Source organism: Vigna angularis, chromosome 4, assembly GCF_016808095.1.
Source record: "Vigna angularis cultivar LongXiaoDou No.4 chromosome 4, ASM1680809v1, whole genome shotgun sequence".
NCBI lineage: Eukaryota > Viridiplantae > Streptophyta > Magnoliopsida > Fabales > Fabaceae > Vigna > Vigna angularis.
Genome location: NC_068973.1, coordinates 18989199 through 19011145, shown reverse-complemented (window position 1 = coordinate 19011145; position 21947 = coordinate 18989199). Strand labels below are relative to the sequence as shown.

Here is a 21947-nt window from a genome sequence, read left to right as displayed (position 1 = left end):
TAGAGTTAAAGGATTTAAATGAGTCTGTTGTGACTGAGCACGAGGAAGGCTTCAACAAGGCTCTTCGACAGGTGGAGCTTCTTTTGGGGGTCGGCCCGGGGGCGAAGGGCTTTGATATTGTGAAGGACGTCCATGAGGGAAACTTGATCCCTCTTGGAGAAATGTCAGGCAACTTCAGTCTAGATGACCTCGAGGCCGGTGAGGGGGCGGATGGGCAGTATGAGGTTGCGGTGGAAGTTGAAGGCGATGGGGAGGCCGATAACGCATAGTTTGCTTTTAATTTTTCAGAGGATTTTTTGTTATCATTAGTTTAAGTTTTACTTTTACTTATTTTTTGGACAAGACCGGGCGACAAACACTTAGTTTTTATGAAGTGTTTGCCCCACCGATCTGTCGACACCTTTTTGTATACCCTGACTTTTGGAGATTAATACAATTTTTTTTCTTTCGGCCTTCTCGATTTACTTCTCAATTATACGCGTTCATTTTAACTGCCCGGTATGATATGATCAATTTTAAATAAAGGCAATGCATTTTTTATGAGTAAGTTGTTTGTGACCTCATTAGTTGGCTTCGTTTAAACTAGACAACGGAGGTTCCTACGAGAGCGTCAACTACACTATAGTTGTTAAGGTCGGGCGATAGTGGTTCCTTTGAGAATTTGTCGTTCGCCACCCGACTAAGTTGGCAGTGGTTCCTTGCGGAACTCTACGTTTACCAACTCATTGTTTAGTTAGAGTCGGGTGGTAGTGGTTCTCTTTGAGAACTCGTCGTTCACTACCCAGCCTAGTTGGCAGTGGTTCCTTTCGAAACTCTCTGTTCACCAACTCATTGGTTAGTTAGGGTCGAGTGGTACTGGTTCTCTTTGAGAATTCGTCATTCACCGCCCGACCCAGTTGACAATTGTTTCTTTCGTAACTCTTCGTTCACCAACTTTGATATGATGATACTGCAAGTTGGATATCTTGGAAATTCTCGTCACATTTAACTTAGTGAAAATATATACAAAGGGCATTACTTTACTAACAGAAATAAAATTTTAAATTGGACGCATTTTAGGTGTTGGGGATGACTTTTCCGTTTGGGTGGGCTAGGCGATAAGCTCTAGTTTTGAGATCTTCAATTATCTTGAAGGGGCCCTCCAAGTTGGGAGCTAGCTTTTCATGCGGGGCCATCCGCCTCACGTCGCCGATTTTCCTCCACACCAGGTCACGTCTTGGAAACTTCTAGGTTTTACCTTCGTGTTATACCTTTCTTCTATCAATCGCTTCCTTGTCGCTGACAGGGCATTCGTAGTTTCTCGCTGTTCTTGTAAGATATCAAGCCCTACTCTTAATTCTTCTTCATTCAGTCAGACATCCTCCAACTGCCTTCGCAAGGACGGTTCCCCCACCTCGACCAGAAGCATGGCGTCAATACCATATGTAACGTTGAAAGACGTCTCACTGGTTGTCCCGTGCGGGGTGCATCGGTATTCCCATAGGACTTCTGGCAGTTCATCCACCCAGGCGCCTTTCTTCTCCCCTAACCTCCTCTTAAGTTCGGTAACAATCGTCTTGTTGACGGCCTCAGCCTGACCGTTCGTTTAGGGATGTTCCACCGAGTTGGTAACATGGTTGATTCCCAAGCTCTTGTAGAACTTAGTCAATTTCTTATCAATGAACTACCTTCCATTGTCCGTGATGATTGTTCGGGGGAGCCTGAAGGAACATATTAGTTTCCACACGAACTTCTACAGCTGCTGAGTTGTAATTGTTGCTAGTGTGTTCGCTTCTACCTATTTGGTGAAGTAATATACGGCTACCAGCATGAACCTTTTCTACGCCCGGTCTATCAGGAAGGGTCCGACTATATCCATCCCCCACTAGGCGAACAACCAAGGAGATACCATGATGTGCAAAACAGCCCGCGAAGCTTGTACGTTATTGGCATGCGCTTGACAGGCTGGGCATCTTTGCACAAAGTGCTTCGCGTCTTCTTCCATGGTAGACCAATAGTAGTCAACTCTGATTGCCCTGGCTTTCAACGTTCAACGTCCGATATGGAATTCACATACACCATTGTGGAGCTCATCCAACACATACCAGGCCTTCTACTCTGAGATGAACTTTAGGAGAGGAGTAGTGAAGCCCCTTCTATACAGTTCTCCTCCTACTAAGATGAAATTGGCAATTCTGCGAGCGTTTGTCGGACAGATTGATTTTCCAACATCTTGTTGCTGCATGAGCTTTCTAAGTTTTGCCCTCTAGTCGACATTTGTCTGGATTAGCCTCGATCCCCTAGACGATCAACATGAAACCCAAGAACTTTTCAATTCCCACGCTAAATGTACGTTTAGCTGGATTCTGTCTCATGTTGTACCGTCGGACTTACTGAAAGACCTCCTCCAAGTCCTTGATGTGGTCTACACTTGAGTTCGACCGGACTACCATGTCATCAACATACACATCCATGCATCGCCCGATCTATTTAGCGAAGATCTTATCCATGAGTCTCTGGTATGTTGCCCCGACGTTCTTTAGCCATTTTGTTGTCATTGGTACTAGGCGACGTGGGGCGTCGCTTCGGTACCGACATCAACTCTACACTAAGGGCTTCTTGTAATATCTTAGCCCGGGGCACGTTCAGCGAGGTGTACTGTTGATAACGTGGCCCCCGGGGATGTTCCTTAGGCTTTGAGAGCCTCCTGGTTTCTTGTTCCGCCCGCTCGGCTTCTTTTCCGCCTTCTCAACCCTGGCTTCTGACTCTGCTTCTTGCGGGCCTCTCTCATCTCCTCTACCCTTATATCTTTGGTCATTCATTCTCTGACCTCTTCCATTGTTTTTGGAGGGTCGTCGAAAAATAGTATCAGCGAATGGTCCCAACTTAAGGGACGACAATACATACTGCAGGGCAAGCTCAAGGCTGAGACTTTTCATCTATCAGACGATTTTCTAATACCAGTCTTTGAATATTTTTAGTGACTCTCCTTTTCTTGTTTGAAGATCATTGAGGAGAAAATGGTTAGGACTTGGGTCCGACTCCTCAGGAACTGATGCCTAAACATATGTTTGATACTCACAAAATTTTTGACCGAATTGGGGCATAGAGGGTTGAATCATTTCAATGCTTCCCAAGATTTTTGATGAAAATAATAACATCTCAAATAATCTTCAACAACCTGCAAATTTCAATTTAGTAGAAATAGTAAAAAACATACATGAGAAATATACACACGTTCATATAGAAAATTAAAGTAATTACACTGAGATTTTAACAATAATAGAATACACAATATGTTTATAATGTGGTTATTTTACAAAAATGATGTAATTTATTATTCTAATTTATCGAACTTAACAAAATTTTAAAAAATTACACCATAAGAGTTACTCATATTTAGAAATCACGCATTTTTTGATAAATTATATTTTTAAAATATGATTTGTAAATTTATCAGAACTTGTGATATGAGCATACAACTTTTATTTTTGTTTTTCCTTTTAAAGAAGTCGTACATCCATATGATTGATTTTATTATTTTTAAATTTGTTTTCTTTAGATAAGCCTTTTTTGGTTTAATATTTTAATAATTTTATTAATTAATTAAAATTAAAAGATTAAAACATTTTCAAAATTTTAAAAATATTCACATATATAAATAAACTTTATGTCTATAATTTTAATAATTAAATTATATATATATATATATATATATATATATAATATTTGTATATAAAATTATAAAAAAAACGTAACAAATTTTAAAAGGTAAAAAAAAAGTTAAGAGATGTTTTCTTTTACTTAAAATAATTGCTACGTTGTGAAAATGAAACCATGTTTTGCGCATAAAATTTTAAAAGAATGTGCATTTTCCATAATCTTATAATAAGTAAAAGTTAATTTTTACTAATCTTGATTTACAAAGCAAGTTCAGTTGTATCTCTAGACTTTACAATGTTTATTACTGTTTCGACCGGATCCGGGCGGACCCTGCAAAAACACGCGAGCTTACTGTTGATGGCGGACGGGCGGATGACGAATGCTGGAGACGGGCGGACGAGCGACGGCGGGCGAACGGACACTCGAAGACGGGCGGGCGAACGACGAAGACGCACGGACCGGGCGGACATTGCGGAATCCCACGAACCGACGCAAGCTGCACTGCCGGGCGGATGAGAAGGTGGGCAATCGCTGTTCCACGCTCCAAACCGGACGGACGTTCTCGAGTCCGGACGCTCGCTCTCTGCACCAAGCTGGACGGGCGTCCTCCCCTCCTGGCGGATGATCCTTTGCTTTCAGCTCCAAGCTGGGCGGGCGTCCTCCCTCTCCTTGGCGTTGCTCCACCCTCCTAGTTGGGGAGGGGCCGGGTACCTGCTAAAGGCACTCCGACGCTCAAGTCAGTAATATGACAGAGCGATTGTGATGCGTGTATGCATCGTTATCAAGTTGGTCAGAGTTCATACCTGAGACCTTTATTTATAGTGAGTTGTAATGGGCTTTTACCTTTTGGGGGCCTGGGAACGGCCCAATAATACCTTAATCTTCATTAAGGACTTAATGTGTCATTTAGCGTTTAACCGTGTAATCAGCGAAGTGCGTCGGTTGGGAATGATGGACGATCAGGGATGTTACCCCAGGTGGGCGTCCAGCTCTTGGGCGGACGTCCGATCCTTGGGCGGACGTCCAGCTCTTGGGCGGACGTCCAGTCCTCGGGCGAACGTCCTACTCTTGGGCGGACGTTCCACATTGGGCGGACGCCCCACATTGGCGGACGCTCCACATTGGGCGGACATGCCAACCTTGGGCGGCCGTTCAGCTCTTGGGCGGACGTCCTACTTCTTGGGCGAACGTTCAGCTCTTGGGCGGACGTTCCTCATTGGGCGGACGCTCCACACTGGGCGGACGCTCCACATTGGCGGACGCTCCGCTCTTGGACGGACGTCCTACTTGGGCGAACGTCCAGCTCTTGGGCGGACGTCATATCCTTGGGCGGTCGTTCGGTTTCTAAGTCCGGACGGTCCTAGACTATTTGGCGGACGTCCGGATTACTGGGCGGGCGTGTTTTCTGCCGGAAGGACCTATCAGTACAATTACAAAGTAGAATTCCAAGTGATTAGAGATTGGTATTGAAAAGGACATTAGCAAAAGTTGAGCAGAGTCTTGCCAAAACTTCAATCATTCAACAAGAGCATTAAATTATACATAAGAAAAAAAATTCCAAGTAATTTTAATTTCATAATATTTTTAGATTTCATTGATCACATTGTAGGAAAATTTAATCAGTTATATCTGGATAGACTTAGTAAAAATACATGAATATTCATCTTATGTCTTTAAATGAACCAGTTCCACCTTTTTCTCTTTTCTGGCCACACTGCCCGGTACCTTTACATAATCAATTATTAAAATAATTTAAGTATTATAGGGTACTCAACAGATAGATAACACGTTTCTGCGATTTATTTCGTAGAGGAGAAATTTGGGTGGCGGAAGGGTAAAAGGAAGCGACGATGAAATGAGGTGGGAAGTGTCTGGAAGGAAAGACCTAGATAAAGTAATTAATAAAAAGGACCAAAAAGTTTTGACCTACAGAGGGATGCGATATTGGACCGACAATAAGAAAATTTATTTCCTATTTATCTGTTACCTATAAATATTTTTAAGAATATATTTTATAGATTTTTAATATAAAATTTAAATAAAATTAATTTTTTTTATAAAATATAATATAAATTAAATTAAATATAAAGTAAAATTTACTTTTAATTAAATTTAACCTAATTACAAATTAATTTTAATTTTAATTTTAATTAAATTAAATTAAATTAAATATAAATTAAATTTTTATTTTTATTTTTTAAAAATAATAAATATTTATAATTACAGGTAATATAATATTTATTCCTAACTTTTTTTATAAACAAGTTTTAAAATACTCATTACTAATAAATTCCTGCAAAATATGATGAATTTTATAACATAGATCCGCGCCACCAATATTTTTAACATTCGTGGATGCATAACACTCAAAGCCAAGAGAAACGTAAGAGGAAAACAGTTTTCAACGGGTGCACGCATAAGAAACGCCACCAACTCTGTCCGAGTCTAACGAAATTAAATTACTAATATACTAATCAAACACAACAAAATGGCCATCACCACCTTTCTCTTCTCTCAATCTCTAACACCTAATCGCCAAACCCAAACTCTGCAACAAACCTTTGGACTTCACGCAAAGCAGTTTCACAAGGTGAACTTCGAACACCGATTCTCACTTCTCTCTCTTTCTTCTTTTAATCATACCAATAGCAATAGTTCTTCCTAGCTCATGCGTAACCCCTAACCTAACCTCGTTGATTCTCGTGAATCGATTTCGGCATTACGTTGTCGATTTTAGTTTGCGATTCACGATGCTATGAATTCGATGCAATTGTTTCGGTTTTGGAATTCTCGATTCTGCCGGTTTTTCCTTTTTCTTTTCTTTATTGAAAATCGTTGTGATTTTAGCTTCGACCTTAGGTTATAGATATTTTTATCATTGTTGACCTGTGAATGATGGACTTGTTATGTGTGCTTGCTTAGACAGAATAGTTGTGTAACTTGCGTTTGGATTTAATTTCACTAATTCGTTCTGTGTTAGCAGCAGATGCACTTAAGTTTTATACTGCTGTTCGTCTCATCGCTTTACTAATGATTTTTCTGGTAATTAGTGATGTACGTGACCGCTGTGTCTGCTGGAATGTTTTGTTATTTAACCAGAATTTGATTATGATTTGGAAATCATTGGAAGGAAATCATCATAAGTTTGATTTGAGAAAAAAACATATTCAATTAATACTTACTGGGCACCAGAATATATGCTAATTATATTTGTTTCCATGTGATATTTTACTATTGACAATCAACGGTTATTGTTTCTGGTGCTGTGGTTTTTGCTTTAATTCAATTTAGTCCCATCTTTTTACCTCCATTGTCTATTATTATTTACTTATCTGGATATTGGTGCAAGTAGGCCTGTAATTATGGGAAATACAGAGTCAATATCTGAAGATAATTTTTACCAACATGGCCCTTATTATGCTGGGAGTTCAGTGAATAATAGCTATCAGCAGCCATCTACTTATACTGGGAGTTCGGAGAATACTACCTATCATGAATCCTCTTATGATGGGGATTATTCGAATACTAGCTATAATCAACTCTCTACTTATGCTAGGAGCTCAGAAAACAGTCGTCATCAGAAAAAGCAGCAACCCACATATATAGCTGATCATTTCAGCTCATTGAATCAGGTCAGCACTGCTAATTTTGCATGGTGAATTTAGAGAGGATATGAAAGATGAATCTAAGCGATATAAGGGTAATCACTATTTATGAATTAGTTTGACTGTGTCTGCGTCGTGTTCCCCTTAGATGAACTATTTGTGTAGATGAACTATGTGTAGTAGCATCGTGCTTATATGAGATATATTTCAGGTTGTTTCTGCTCTTAGAGAAGCTGGTCTGGAATCTTCAAATTTAATTCTTGCTATTGACTTCACCAAAAGCAATGAGTGGACAGGTTGTTCCTTTGGAATCTGAAATCATTATTATACATGTATATATGTAGGCACATATAGGAAAGTCTCACCTTGGTAATTGCAGGCAAGCACTCCTTTCATCGAAAAAGCCTTCATCATATCGGAAACAGTCCTAATCCATATGAGCAAGCTATCTCCATCATTGGTCGTACTTTGTCTTCCTTTGATGAAGACAATCTGATACCATGTTTTGGATTTGGTGATGGTGAGTATCCTTTTTTGACTTTCGATGAATTTTGTGTTTTCTCTTCTGTTGATTCCAAATAATTTACTATTGTAGCTTCTACACATGATCAGAATGTGTTCAGTTTTTATGAAGACAATAGATTTTGTCATGGTTTTGAGGAAGTACTTGCACGCTACAGCGAGATTGTTCCATATTTAAAACTATCAGGTTTGATTACAACATTCTATTCCCTGCTGACTAGATTTTACAATTTTATTACAAGTATCTGACATATATTTGACTTTTAGAGAGAGAGAGAGAGAAGGGAGGAAAAGCCTTATGATTTATTGTATATGACTAAACATATCATAAGTTTAAAATTTTACTTTCCTCTTCTTTGTTTCAACCTTGAGCTCATTTACATAGTTAGGATAGACATATTTAAGGCATTATTCACTTTGACATTTTGAATCATTTCAGTTTTGTCTTTAGAACGGGTTTCACTTTGACATCTTTAATCTTAACTTTTATGTAAATTGATATCTTTTGACACAGGGGAGGGAGAAGAGAAACGTGTGTGTGTGTGTGTGTTTTAAATTAAGGTGGCGGTTGTATATTAAGAGAGTTAATTTTAAACATGGATGGACCATTTTGAATCATATTAAGATAAAGAATTAAATTGAACCTTTTAATAGATAAGGGACCAAATTGAATAAAACATAAAAGATGAATAACCATTTGCATAATTTAGCCAAGAGGAAACATTCCCTTGGAGAGAGGACGCGTGTATACAAGGGATTTAACTATTAGACTTCCCTAATTTATAGGTCCAACATCATTTGCCCCTGTGATCAACGCAGCAATTGACATTGTGGAAAGAAACAACGGTCAATATCATGTTCTTGTCATTATTGCTGATGGACAGGTTTTATCAATTTTTTTCCCATTTTATTTCTTTTCATGTTACGATTGAATTGTTTTCCCTACTTCTCTCTTTGTTTTTCTAGAACGTCTTTTTGTTTTTTAAGGTTACCAGAAATCCAGATACACCACATGGTAGGCTTAGTCCACAAGAAGAAGCAACCATTAGTTCCATCATTGGTGCAAGGTAGAGCAACTCCTTTTTCAACCTTTTGTTGTTTATGTATCTGTCCTAAATGTGGGATATTCTGATTATCAGTCACTATCCTCTCTCGATTATATTGGTTGGCGTTGGAGATGGACCATGGGATGAGATGAAGCACTTTGATGATAACATTACTGAGCGAGTATTTGACAACTTTCAGGTAGTTGATAGCACCTGAAAATTCAATATTGTCTCCTTTTATGTTAACATAGCTTTGATAAGTTGAAGCAGATATAAGATGGATTGGAGTTTGGCACCACATTCATGAAGTTGATAGTACAATTCCGAAACAAACATCAGAGATCTGTAATAAATTGGATATTAGAGAAAGAAATGTTTTATGAAGTTGTCATCTTGGTCGAGACAGACAATTTAGAGATCTATTGTCATTAAATTAATAAACCACAAGTTTCAATATAACTACCAAGCCAAATGTCTGAAATGCAGCGAAAAGTACATCGGAGTATGATTGAGATAAAGATGTATCATTTTTCACTTATTCGACATTTTAAATTTTCTGTCTAAACATTCTCTATAAATTTGTCCCGGTTTGAATCAATAGTTTATTAGGGGAGGGTAGTGCTTCTTGAAAAAAATTGCAATTTACATAAATAAAAAAGGAGACACGTCTCCTATATTTTAGGTTGAGAACATTTTAATTCTTAGATGTTGATAGCAACAACCAAACCTTTTCCCACTGGCAAGGAATTGGTTATATAGACCAAACAATGTCAGATCAATATTTTACCATTATTTCCTATGAACATAAAATATTTGAGCTAAGTATTTGGTAACTGAAATTGTTGTATAAACTAATCTTAAAATTAATAGATTCTATTGCAGTTCCAATTCCAACTACAAGCTTTTAATTTGATGCTCTATGAATTGTTCAGTGAAAATAATTGGTATGTGAACTGGTGGTGATCAGTTTGGAAGTAAAATGAGTGATTGATAACAAGGGATGGAAATTTTTCATGCTTCATATTTTGAAAAACCATTCTTAATTCCAGTTTCATGGATTTCTTTTTCCCCTTCTTATATTGATGAATGGATTGTCTAATTTGTTTGCTTTTTTATTCCTTCAGTTTGTGAATTTCACAAAAATCATGTCCGAGAACATTGAAGCATCAAAGAAGGAAGCAGCATTTGCACTTGCTGCCCTTATGGAAATTCCATTTCAGTACCGGGCAGCCCAAAATATACAACTTACTGAGTAAGCCATGAACTCAAAGTATAATAATTCTATGTTATAGTCTAGGATCTCTGACTTTTAATTTCGTCTGATCCAGTGGAGAATCAGTTCTTCGTCAGCATAGAAGGCCTCTCCCTCCACCTAATGAAGTAATAGATCATGATAATGCACGCATGGCTATTCCTCACATGGCAAATTTGGAATCAGTTGAACCATCGGCTCCAGCTGGTATTGAACCAGTATGTTCCTTGCTCTTCCGTCATTAACTTTGTATTGCATAGATTAATGTTGAGAATACTAAGCTTACGAGATTAATTAATTTTCCTTTTTTCAAGTTATGCCCCATTTGTCTTAACAACCCGAAGGATATGGCTTTTGGATGTGGTCACACAGTAAGTCTTTTTAATAAACCTATTTTGTTTAATGCCAATTTCAACGTGCCCTAGAGTTTTTTTTTATCTGTACGTAAAGTGGCGAATTAAATTTATTTGCCCTCTATTTATGATGTAGACTTGCAAGGAGTGTGGTTCAACATTATCTTCATGCCCGATGTGCCGGAAGCAAATTACAACTCGCCTGAGATTGTACACTTGAGTCAAGAAGCTTATACCGTATGTATATTACCCCATGGATGATACATTAAAATATGATAACCCTTCCTTTCTTACTATTTGAAGTCAAGATTGAGATGTACAGAGATTTTGGGTATAAAATTCCTTAACAAAATTCTCATTAAATGTATGAAACAAAAAAAAAATGGATCAAAAGTTAAGTTTCAAATTTTGAAACTCTTTCCTTCTAGTTTGAAATCATGTAAATGTTGTAAATTTTCACTATATGTAGTTTATTGAAACTTTCTCCAGTTATTGGAGTACATGTTGACAAATACATATTACATTTATTTATTTAGAACTGAAATCACATGTATTTTAGAAGGTTTGAAAACAATTTAGAAATCTTTTCGTAATTTAGTGCTAGTTGTTGGTTGCATAGGTTAGACAATCTACATAGTGTTGAATACTTAAGGATTTTCAGAAAGTGTTTAGAAACCCAGTAAAAAGATATCATAGAAAACTTGTTTTTATACTAGCTCATTCTGATTGAGTTATATCTAGTTCTCCTTTAAGTACTATTAAAAGGTTCTACTCTTTTTAAAAAGATAAAACGAGTATTATTTTTGGTTTACTATGAGTATAGCCACTCATGGTATAAATTAGTCCAATTGACTATTACGTCTAACTTTCTCTAAGTTAAATAATCAAGTGCTTTAAATCATTTTTTATTATCAAAAAATAAGAAAGCGTTTTTTAAAACAGGTACAAATGGATAAGCTCTCTTAGAGGATTTAAAACATACAAAGTTAATCTAAAAACTTGTTATACGTTTTCAAAGAGAATGATGGCACAAGAGAATGATAGCGTAATAGTATATGTAAATTAGTTGTTATGATTCTTGTATTCTTCTTAGGCGTACAAATTGTCCCACCCTTTGTAGAAATAGTTGTTGTAGCATTTGTAGTCAATAACAAACGCAATGGTTGTGATGGTCGTTATAACCTCCTTTCTAAGTACCTTGGAGGTCAGACAGTCATTGTTATACAACTCGACATTTGTCTATAATTGTCTTACAAGTTTTGGAAGGACTAGAGTATCTCACTCGAAGTACTCGATTAAGCCGCACAATGGACGTCAGTGGGTGAGAACATTAAAGCCATAATTGTGAAGCTCTTTCAGGTCAACCTAATGCTCCAAGAAAAGCTTTATTGGCTTATCTAGGGTATCATTGATCACATGTCTTCTCTTAGCCTAAGAGTAGACTTCTTTGAGAAAGATGGCGACTTGTTCTTCAAAAGACATGGTTGTAGAGAGGTTTAGGGTTTCTTGTTTGCCGAGATAGAGGTTTCGGTTTGGAAGATGAGAAGTTTTTGTGCGGAGGAAGTTACTAAGAGCAAGTGAAGTTTGCACAGGAAGTAACAATTATTTGTAGGAAAAAGTAATCTGTCTAGGGAAAAGAGAACGAGTAGGTGAAGCAAAACATCAATTCTCATTTAACACTTATCGTATTGTTTTTGGCTCAATGCTGATTAGATGTAATGTAATGCATGATGATGTATCCTTTAGACGATAAGTATTTAGATGATACATCTTAGCATGACGTCTCTAGACGATATGTCTTAGACGCTTAATCCTAAAGGCTATACGATATATGTGATAAATATGTTGATTTAAATCATTCATTTAATGAGTTCATACCCAAAAGCATCCTTAGACGTATCAGTCTATCTTTCACAAGGGGTTATGTAAATATATTAGCAAATTGATGATTTATGTTTATATATTGTAAATCAATAGTACCCTTTTGGACATGATCTCATATAAAATGATGTTTGATTTCAATATGTTTAACAAAAGAATGCAAAATAAGATTTTTTTTTATAAACAATAACAAATCACAGAATATAAAGATTTTACTCTCGTAGACGTCGTAGTCTTCCAGCTAATTCTGAGGAAATCTTGATGCGGTAGTCTAGTATTAGGAGTGGTGCGAATACTTAAGGAAATTTAGGCGTGGTAGTTTAGTACCGAGAGTGGTGGGAATACTCAAAAAAAATCTAGGCGTGATAGTCTATTACTAAGAATGGTGCGAATACTCAGGGAAATCTTAGTGTGGTAGTCTAGTACCAAGAGTGGTGCGAATACTCAAACCAGGAGTGGTGAGAATACTTAATTTTAATCGTGTGAAGATTATAGTGGAACCCTCTCAGGACGAGACTAGACGCAGCTTAGTTGGAGTGAACCAATGTAAAATAACTGTGCATTTATCTTTTCTCTTACCTAAACGTTTCTCTTATAAAAACCTGCAGTTGTGTTTTTATCTTTAAACACACGAAATCTCCTAGCTAAACGATTACTCTTCAGCTAAGGAACCTCTTACAAAACTCTACAATGCGCATTCTAAGTAGCACGACAAAAGTTACTCTTGTTTACTAGTTATAAGCTTTTATAAGATACTTGACCACGTGCTATATTAGAACGGTTGTGAAAATAATTTTTCCATTATCACTATTCAATCCCCCCTCCCCCTCTCTTCTAGTGTTTTTCAAGTACTTCAATTGGTATCAAATCTAACTTCGCGGGGTTAGCTCTTAACAAGACTAGAGGAAACGATCCTGGAGATGAAAAACGAAGGATACACCATCAATCATCCTCCCCTATTCAAGGGTGAAAAGTTCGACTACTAGAAGCAAAGAATGATAGCATTCTTTGAATAATTTCACATTGACATGTTGGATGATTGGTGTCGCACCCGAGTCAAATTTAATGTGCAATAAGAATGCAGTATAGACTAGGAAGTGACTCCTAGGTCGTCTCTCAAGGACCAAATGTGGTTCGAGAATTAGGTCAAACACGTATCTCTTTAGAACATAAATGTAAGAGACAAGATACACACCATATTTACAAAACAAAACAAGAAGAGGAACCAACTAGCCAATTCATAAGAATCCCCAAGAAGACCACACTTGTTCCCAAAACACTTCCAAAGCTCCAAAATTCCCTAAGGTTAAGGTAAACATGGTTTTTAACTTAGGGCTAGTGTATGAGCTTCAAAACAAAGAAATGAGGAAAGTATAGGCTCAAAAGGGTTATCAAAGGATCAAAATAAGGTAGGCTTATTTGGCTAGAGAGGCGCAAGAACAAAACTACCTTTATCACTTCCAAACATGAATATAAATGAAGAATTATCAAAAAAGTCAAGCCAAGGATGTGTGCAAGCAATCAAGAGACATATCACACAAGAAAGAACACAAAGTGACTCAAATCTCACACAGGGTAATTCTCACAATCAAATCAACCTCTCACACATCATAATCATCTTTCCAAGCAAAGAAAAACAAGAATTTCAAGCCAAGTATCAATCACGTGAAGGAGAGGACAAGTCTACAACCTAAACAAAATCCAGGAAGCAAGAGAAACATGCAAAACTGTACACAGACACAACAAAAATAACCTAGAAAACAAAAACGAACAAAGATAAATCATAATCTCCTCCAATAGACCACACTTAAACTACACAATGTCCTCAGTGTGTCATAGACAATATGATTAGAAATCAGAACAGTGAACAAATCATGGACAAGTGTGATGAACAAATTTTTGATCCCCGGCAACAGCGCCAAAAACTTTTTAAACCCTCGGCAAGTGTAACCGAATCGTATCAAGTAATAAACCTGGTAAAACCAAGTATTGTTCTCCCCAAGGACTCATGGCTTAGACAGTTGTGTGGTTTTGTTTATTAGCTAAGATTTGTAAAATCGATTGATTAAGATTTAGATGCAAATACTCAAAAGTAAATATGTATGCATGAATTGATCAATGGTAAGAAGAAACAAAACATGTGAATTGAAATATGTGGATGATTATGTTGTTGGAGTTTATCAATTTCATCCTTATCTACTCTCATGTACTCATGAATTCATCTTTCTTCATTAATGGTTAATGTCACTTTCTAAATTACCTTAAACCCGATGTCTTGGCGAAGAAAGCCTAATCATAATCACTAGTTTACAATGTCTTGTCTCCCTAGCAATTAATCATGCATTATAGTGAACAGAAGCTTAAAAGCAACCAATCATCATACTCCTATGTGTAGGTTTATACTACTATTGGGAGAGATTCCCTAGATCTAGATTTCCTCGTATGTGTCCATATCAACAAAATCAATGATCATGACATCAAATGAGTTAAACAATGCATGCTTTGAGCAAAGAGGAAAAACCCTAACGATTAATGAAAGAAAGCATGTATCTTAAAGAAGATTTTGAAGAACAAATTTCATACATGAGAGTTTCAAAAGGATTACATTGATTCCCCAACAACAATAAAGGTTTAGTTCAACATATTCATGGTGAAACTAGATGAAATACAATGAAAGAGTGAAAAGATAGAACCCTAGAAAGTGAGAAAGGAGCCTTAGCATCCAAAATCCTCTTTCAAGGGGTAAAAAAGTGTGTTTCTGCTTCGTCCCAGCCAAAGATACTTGACCTAGGTTAACTAAAACCTTATATAATATTCTAAAAATTACAGAAAAGTGAGCCCAAGCCCATCAGAATGCCGCTCAGCGGTAAGTGCGTGATTTCTATTCTGTCCCTCAGCTGCATTTTTGCCCCTCAGCGGTGACTACATGTCTTCAAAGTGTCGCTCAGCGGTAAATGGCGTTGAGCTGTACTTGTAGCTTCTTCTTTTTTTGCACTTTTTCTTCCTTTTCTGAATCCAACTCTTAGCTCCTTTACTTCTTTCACTCAATTTATCTCAAAAACCTGCAAAAACAAATAAATCAAGCATAAAACCTGTCTAACTCTCTTATTTCCAAAAACATAAGCAAAAGCATGATTCCAAGCTAATTTCTAAGTCATAAAGGTTGTTTTTTATATCAATTTTAAGTATAAAAATAACAGTTTTTCAATTGTTATCATAATCCCAAACTTAAAACTTTGTTTGTCCTCAAGCAAACCAGATGTAACTCAATCTTCTACCAATCCATACAATGGTTCAACATATTCAAAATTCCTTCTTCCAAGACAAGTAAATACTCAAATTAGCTCTTGACAAAGACTTCAATCAAGATGTGCACATGTTGTAGTTTTCATGCAATCGCATAATATCCAACAAATGCTATTTTCATGAATGATCAATCAACTAAGCATAGATGTTCTTATGTGTTCATGGAATCTTTCCTCACTAGATAAAGTGTTTCACTCAAACACAAAAGTGTATAAGGGGTGTCGCAACCGGAATCGCGACGGGACGACGATCCAAAAAAGAAACGGGTTTAGAAAAAAAGATTGGAGTCACCACCATAGTTTATTTTGGAAAACTACGAAAAAACCATAAAAGGATAAGTAAGGCATGGTCTGTGAAAACCAGATTCTGGGTTCGGGAGTCGGTTACGCGTAGGGAAGGTATTAGCACCCTACCACGCCTGCCCAAGGCAGTACCTTTAACTAAATACGCGAATGTGATGTGGTTTTCAAAATGTTTAATTATCCCCAAAAATAAAACTCTAAAGAAACAAAATATATTTTTTAGTTTTTTGAGCCCGACAAGGATTGACCTTGCTCATATGTATTCTCATTCAAAACGAGAAATCAGGGTTACGTAGTTCTTTTGGAAACTATTTGGGAAAGTTTGTTTGGAGAATTGTTTGAGAATTTTGTCTGGAAATGATTATGGATAATTTTGGATGTTTGGGAAGTGAACCTGACAAGGACTAGCCTTGCTCCTACGTATCTCCACTTTTGATGGAGAATCAAGGATCACGTAGTTCTGGGTAAAAGATTGTTTTTGTTGTTTGAAAATGTGGGTGTTTTTAGTTTTTGAAGGTTTTATAGTTTTGGTATTTTTGAGAAAAAGAAGGTAATGAGTACTAGGCCAACACGGACGGTCACACGAGTACTCATACCTTTAGAATGATATTTAAATATTTTTAATTATTTTTGAAAGAAAAGTAACGGTATTAAGCACTAGGACGATACGAACGATCACACAAGCACTCATACCATTAGTTACTTATTTAGGAAGGAAGACTTGAGGGTATTGAGTGCTAGACTGATGCGGGCGATCGCACGAGCACTCATACCATTATTTAAATTTTTTTAGGATTGAGGATATTAAGTACTAGGCTGATGCGGACGATCACACGAGTACTCATATCATTATTTAAATTTTTTAGAAAGACTTGAGAGTATTGAATGCTAGACTGATGCAGACGATCGCACGAGCACTCATACCATTATTTAAATTTTTTAAGATTGAGGATATTAAGTAGTAGGCTGATGCGGACGATCGCACGAGTATTCATATCATTATTTAATTATTTAGAAAGACTTGAGAGTATTGAGTGCTAGGCTAATGCGGACTATCGCACAAGCACTCATACCATTATTAAAATTTTTTAAGATTGAAGATATTAAGTATTATACTGATACGGACGATCGTACAAGTATTCATATCATTATTTTATTATTTTATTATTTTCATTTTTACTTTATAATTTTTAATTTTTATCTTTCAATTTTTGTAATTTTTATAATATGAAAATAGTATTTACGTGAATGTTTAAAACAAGATTTAAAATAGTAAATGCATTTACATAAGGGTTTCATATAGAATAATAGTAATAGTTACCTAAAAATAATAATACTATTTACGTAAGTATTTTTTAAAGAAAGGTATGAAGATAGAAAATAAATTACAGCTATATAAAAAAAATATACTAAAAACTATTTTTTATAATTTTGAAATTTATCCTTTTTATTTTAGAAAAACAATATTTCAAGACAATAAAACAAGAACAAACTAAAAACCATATTTAAATATTAAGAAGAAAGATAACGTCAGAAGCTCTACAACCATTTTTTAATTTTCATTTTATCTTTTATATTTTATTTTCACTTTTTCATTTTTGTCTTTTGTTTCATAATTTTTTCATTAAATAATTTTTAATTAAGAAAATGAATGTGTCCGGTAAATATTGGAGTGGCACGTAAAATGAAATAAACAAACCCAGAGAAGAAAAAATGAAACACAAGACACAGGGGTGGGGATATCATACAAGGAGGGGCTTACATGCAATAAAGACCTAATAATCAAACAAATACGAAAAGAAATAAAGAAATAAAAAAAAAACACAAAATAAGATAAAACAAAAACAGTCCAAAAAGAGTAGGGATGCAGAGAAAAGACGGGGGTGCAAAAGAAATTCGTTTGGTCAAGCTCCTTTGGACTTAGGCCTAACCTCTTTTTCAGATCAGAGTAGGGTTTCTTCTTCATCATTTCAGAAACGAAACCCAGGTCTCCTCTTCTCCTTCATTCACGGCAACCCCTGCCCCGGGCCCGAACACAATCATCGCAACCCTCTCTGGCCGGCCAAGAACGCTGCCGGAGCCGTCGCGGTCGTCGGAAGTGTCGCCGTTCGCGGTTCTCCTCCTTTCGTGCGCTACGAACGACCTTCTTCATCTTCTCTTGCGCGGACCTTTCTTCCACCGAACCAGGCGCCATGATAATCTTCGAGCTTGGCCAGAGGTCCTCGCCGGTCGTCGCCAAGATCGTCGGCGACGTTACTCATGGTAAAAGTGCTCCCCTCTTCGCAGCGGTCCAAACCCTTCATTCTCCCTCTCCGCACGGACCAGACCCTAGTGTAGAGAGCTCATTGCTTTTGCCGCAGCCCACCAAGGCAATTGCCGGCGGCACCAGCCTCCATCAAAGGGGTCAGCTCAAACCTAGGGGCTCGGATTCGACTCAAAGGCTGACACGTCTCGCTGCCGGCGATCGCCCTTCTTCCCTTCTGTTTCCCTGTTCTGATTTGGTATTTCTCTCTGTTTTTCAGGTGCTGAACAAGATGGAGGGGAGAATGAAAGATGAACTGTTGTTCAGGTGTTGAACAAGATAGGGGGAGAATGGAAAATAAATGGATGATGAAGAAGGTGTTTCTCTGTGCCAGTGGAAATGGATGTCATGAAGACAAAGAGGAATCAATTTGTGTGTGAGAGATGACTATCGAATGTTCTTCCCTCTCTGTATGAAAATGATTTTGGGGTTTTTGATAGTTGGAAGATGAATTTGAAGTTGGGTGGGAGAATGAGATTCAGTGATGTGCGTGCTAGAGGAATGGTTTCTCAGGAGGTCTCCCTGTTGAGTGAGTAGAGAGTGAATAGAAAGGAGTTGAGAGTAGTGTCTGAGTGAATGATGTTGGTGCCTGGGTGAGGGGAGTCCTGTTTCTTGGGGTGGTTACGGGTGTGTGAATGATGATGGTCTTAGGAAACGTGGTGAAGGCGGAGGTTTTTGGTCAGAGATGAATGATGGATGCCGTTGGAGATGAGGAATTGGGAGTGAAAGGGAAATGTGGTTAGGGTGGATACGGGTGAGATGAGCAGAGGGGTGGAGAGCCAAAAAAAGAGTGTATGTCCGTGTACCTGAATGATGATGGTGCTCCCCAAAACGAATTCCCTCTAACCTTTTCTCGCACTGCTCTCCTTCCAAAACGTGTCCTCTTTTGTGAACAAACTTTTTTTTCTTTCGTTTCTTTTTTTCTTTTTGTTTTCTTTTTAAAATACTCATATGGAAAATCAAATAATAAAAAAATGAAATAAAATAATAGTAAAAAACAGAATTAAAATCATAAAAAGACAAAATAAAATAAGATAAAAAAAAGAAAGACCTATATTATTTAGTTATCCGAACGAAATTGGGTGTTGACAAGAGGTATTCACTCATCCACTCTACTATCAGAATGTTACATGAATTAACTTTGCCTTTCATTTAACTACAATCAAAAATACTCACAAGCATCATCACAAGGATTTTTCCATGGCTTATAATGTGGCTGGTTAAAAAGAAAATTGGTTTTTCTGAGTCACAAAACCCTTGAGTTAAGAGAATCATCTAAACACAACCATTCTAAATTATTCCCAACTTTCTTTTTCATTGAGCTTTTCCTTTTTCTTTTGCTTTTCACATGCTTAACTTTTAGCTCAATGCTTTTTATTTTTCCTTTCTAAACTTTCCAACAATCCCAAACTTGAACATTTATTAATACCACAAAACGTCTTCAACTTAACTCAAGGTAAAGCTTTTCAAGGAGGGTTTTCTATCTTGTTCAAGGTTACGGGTTCAAAGGATAGAACACACAGTGTTCTCTTATAGTTGGGTTAAATTCATGCATTTGGCTAACAAAAAGGGTTACCAACAAATGGCCTTGATCATATGATGCAAACAAGAAAATAATTCAATCATAGAAAACCTGAGCAAAGTCATTCATGCTTTCAGAGTAATAGCATTCAATCACAACAACTCTGGAGCTCAAAATCTCACATATAAGCTCATTCACATTCCACATACACATCCTGCTTAGCATCATAATCACAATCACAACATCATGCATTTGTTCACAAAGCTTGTGAACCACCTGTATATCAACATATAATGTGCACATTCTCAACATCAATCAAGATCAAAGCATCATCAAGCATTACTTATCACACAAAAGTCACAAGCAAACCATCATAACAGATAAAGATTCAAATTGAGTACATCAACCCTATTCTACTTAACAGAATCAAATAAGTTCAACAATACAAAATAAAAGATAGAAAAGATCCTGCTCTAGTGCTGATAGCATCCATCAGTAAATGTTATCTCAACTCCTCATCAACCTGTGTTGTCATCTGTATCTTCCTCCTCTTCATCATCTTCAGCATCCTCAAATATGTTATCATCATCATCATCATCTTCATCTTCCTCCAAGCTGAAGCTTCAGCTACTCCAGCTCTACTGCCCTGTGCATTCTCCTCTGGCCATGCCACCACATTATGGAACTCGTCCATAGTCCACCTGTGTGCTGGGGTGTATCATACATCCCAATGATCATCTCAGCAGTGGCCACCTGCCCTCTATGGATGGATTGCATCTGGGCATCTATAAGAGATACATGTCCCTCATCTGAAATTGCTCTGCCTCATGAGTCTCTACAGATGCCTGACTCTGTGCTGGTCCTCTCCCTCTACGAGAACGGCGTGGTGGAACTGGCTGAGCTTCCTCCTCACCTCCACAATACTGCCTATATAATAGGCCTCATCAATGACTTTCCTCAGCCTCTCAAATGGTGGAGCATAGATGTTTACTCCAGCTATCTCACACAGGTGCGTAATCAAGGAGGGATGCCCTAAAGGTGCCTTGTTGTTCATAGTGTTGGCACACACCTGTATCTCATTGGCTATCACCTGACCAATGTTAATGCTCATATTTCTGAGCACACAATAGAGAAGAAGTGCCCTGTTGACAGTGATGTTTGAAACATGGGAGCACGACTGAATGTTGGCATGAGAGAATGCCATCCAATACTTTGCCAGAGGAGTTAAATCAGTCCTCCTAATGTTCACCACTGCACCATTTCTGTTCCTCTGGAAGTGTCCTCCTGGTACACATAAAACACTCTCCACATCATCAAAATCAGTTCCTTCCTCCATATAGAGAGCGAACTGACACTGCTCACCAGCCCATTCAGTACCTAAAAATCTGTTAATCGAGTTAGGATCATACCGAATGGCGTGGCCTCTAACATAGCTTAGGTAATCTTCAGCAGGATGATCACCCAACCTCCTGGAATTGGTGTAAAATTCTTTCACCACTGCTATGTTAGCTGGTGTAGGGTATGTGGCTAATCTCCTCCAACTTCTGCTCATCAGTTGCTCATCAAACTGTGGAGCAAAGTTAGGAATCATTCCAGCTTTCCTTTTCATCAGGAGCCTCCTATCTTGGACAATCTTAAAATGCTTCTCATGCTTGCGAGAAAGGAATCTGCTAGAATGGGTGTGTTTTGGTTCCTTATCCTTTCTCTTGGAAGTTGTAGTCTTGAATCTTTTGCTTGAAGAAGAGGCCATCCCTACATCAAACACAAATCACAAAACCACAAAGCATGTTGTTAACCATTAGTAAACCATAAACATCGTCCCAAAACCATGCCAAACCACCGCTGAGGGCAAACAGAACCCCTCAGCGCAACCTGCAAGCAAACCAACAAGCAAAAGAGCCTTAAAAGCACCTCTGCAAGAATTCGTGCTCAGCGGAAATTTTCGCTGAGCAGCGATTCTGCAGATTTTTCAAAACTCAATTTTAACCCTTCCTAACTCCAGCCACATGTAATCTTTCTAGTTCCAGACCCAAATCAAACATTTTAATCGGTTCAAACAACAACTAAAGAATCATGCTTAAACTACTATGTTCAAATCAATTCATGCATTCAAGAACCCTAGAATTAAAATTGCTTGAACTTACTTGGGTGGAGATGCTAGATAAATGGAAAATGCTTTAGGAATTTGAAGAAAACAGCCCCCCAATTGGAGTG

At 37.5% G+C, this 21947-nt stretch overlaps 1 protein-coding gene and 1 long non-coding RNA gene across 2 annotated transcripts; both read left to right on the top strand.

Annotated features, from left to right (window-relative positions):
• Positions 1-5998: 5998 nt before the first annotated feature.
• Positions 5999-10845, top strand: LOC108330023 (E3 ubiquitin-protein ligase RGLG3). The gene is made up of 12 exons (XM_017564468.2): positions 5999-6232; positions 6995-7274; positions 7459-7543; positions 7627-7767; positions 7843-7956; positions 8556-8653; positions 8757-8836; positions 8909-9014; positions 9940-10067; positions 10144-10285; positions 10382-10438; positions 10557-10845. Exons 2-12 carry the CDS (start codon positions 7005-7007, stop codon positions 10638-10640), a joined length of 1305 nt encoding a protein of 434 aa, XP_017419957.1. The 5' UTR covers positions 5999-6232; positions 6995-7004; the 3' UTR covers positions 10641-10845.
• A 6919-nt stretch (positions 10846-17764) lies between these two features.
• Positions 17765-19309, top strand: LOC128196338 (uncharacterized). Its single transcript, XR_008248538.1, has 2 exons — positions 17765-18171; positions 18432-19309. It is a non-coding gene; the product is annotated as an uncharacterized LOC128196338 (long non-coding RNA).
• Positions 19310-21947: the final 2638 nt, after the last annotated feature.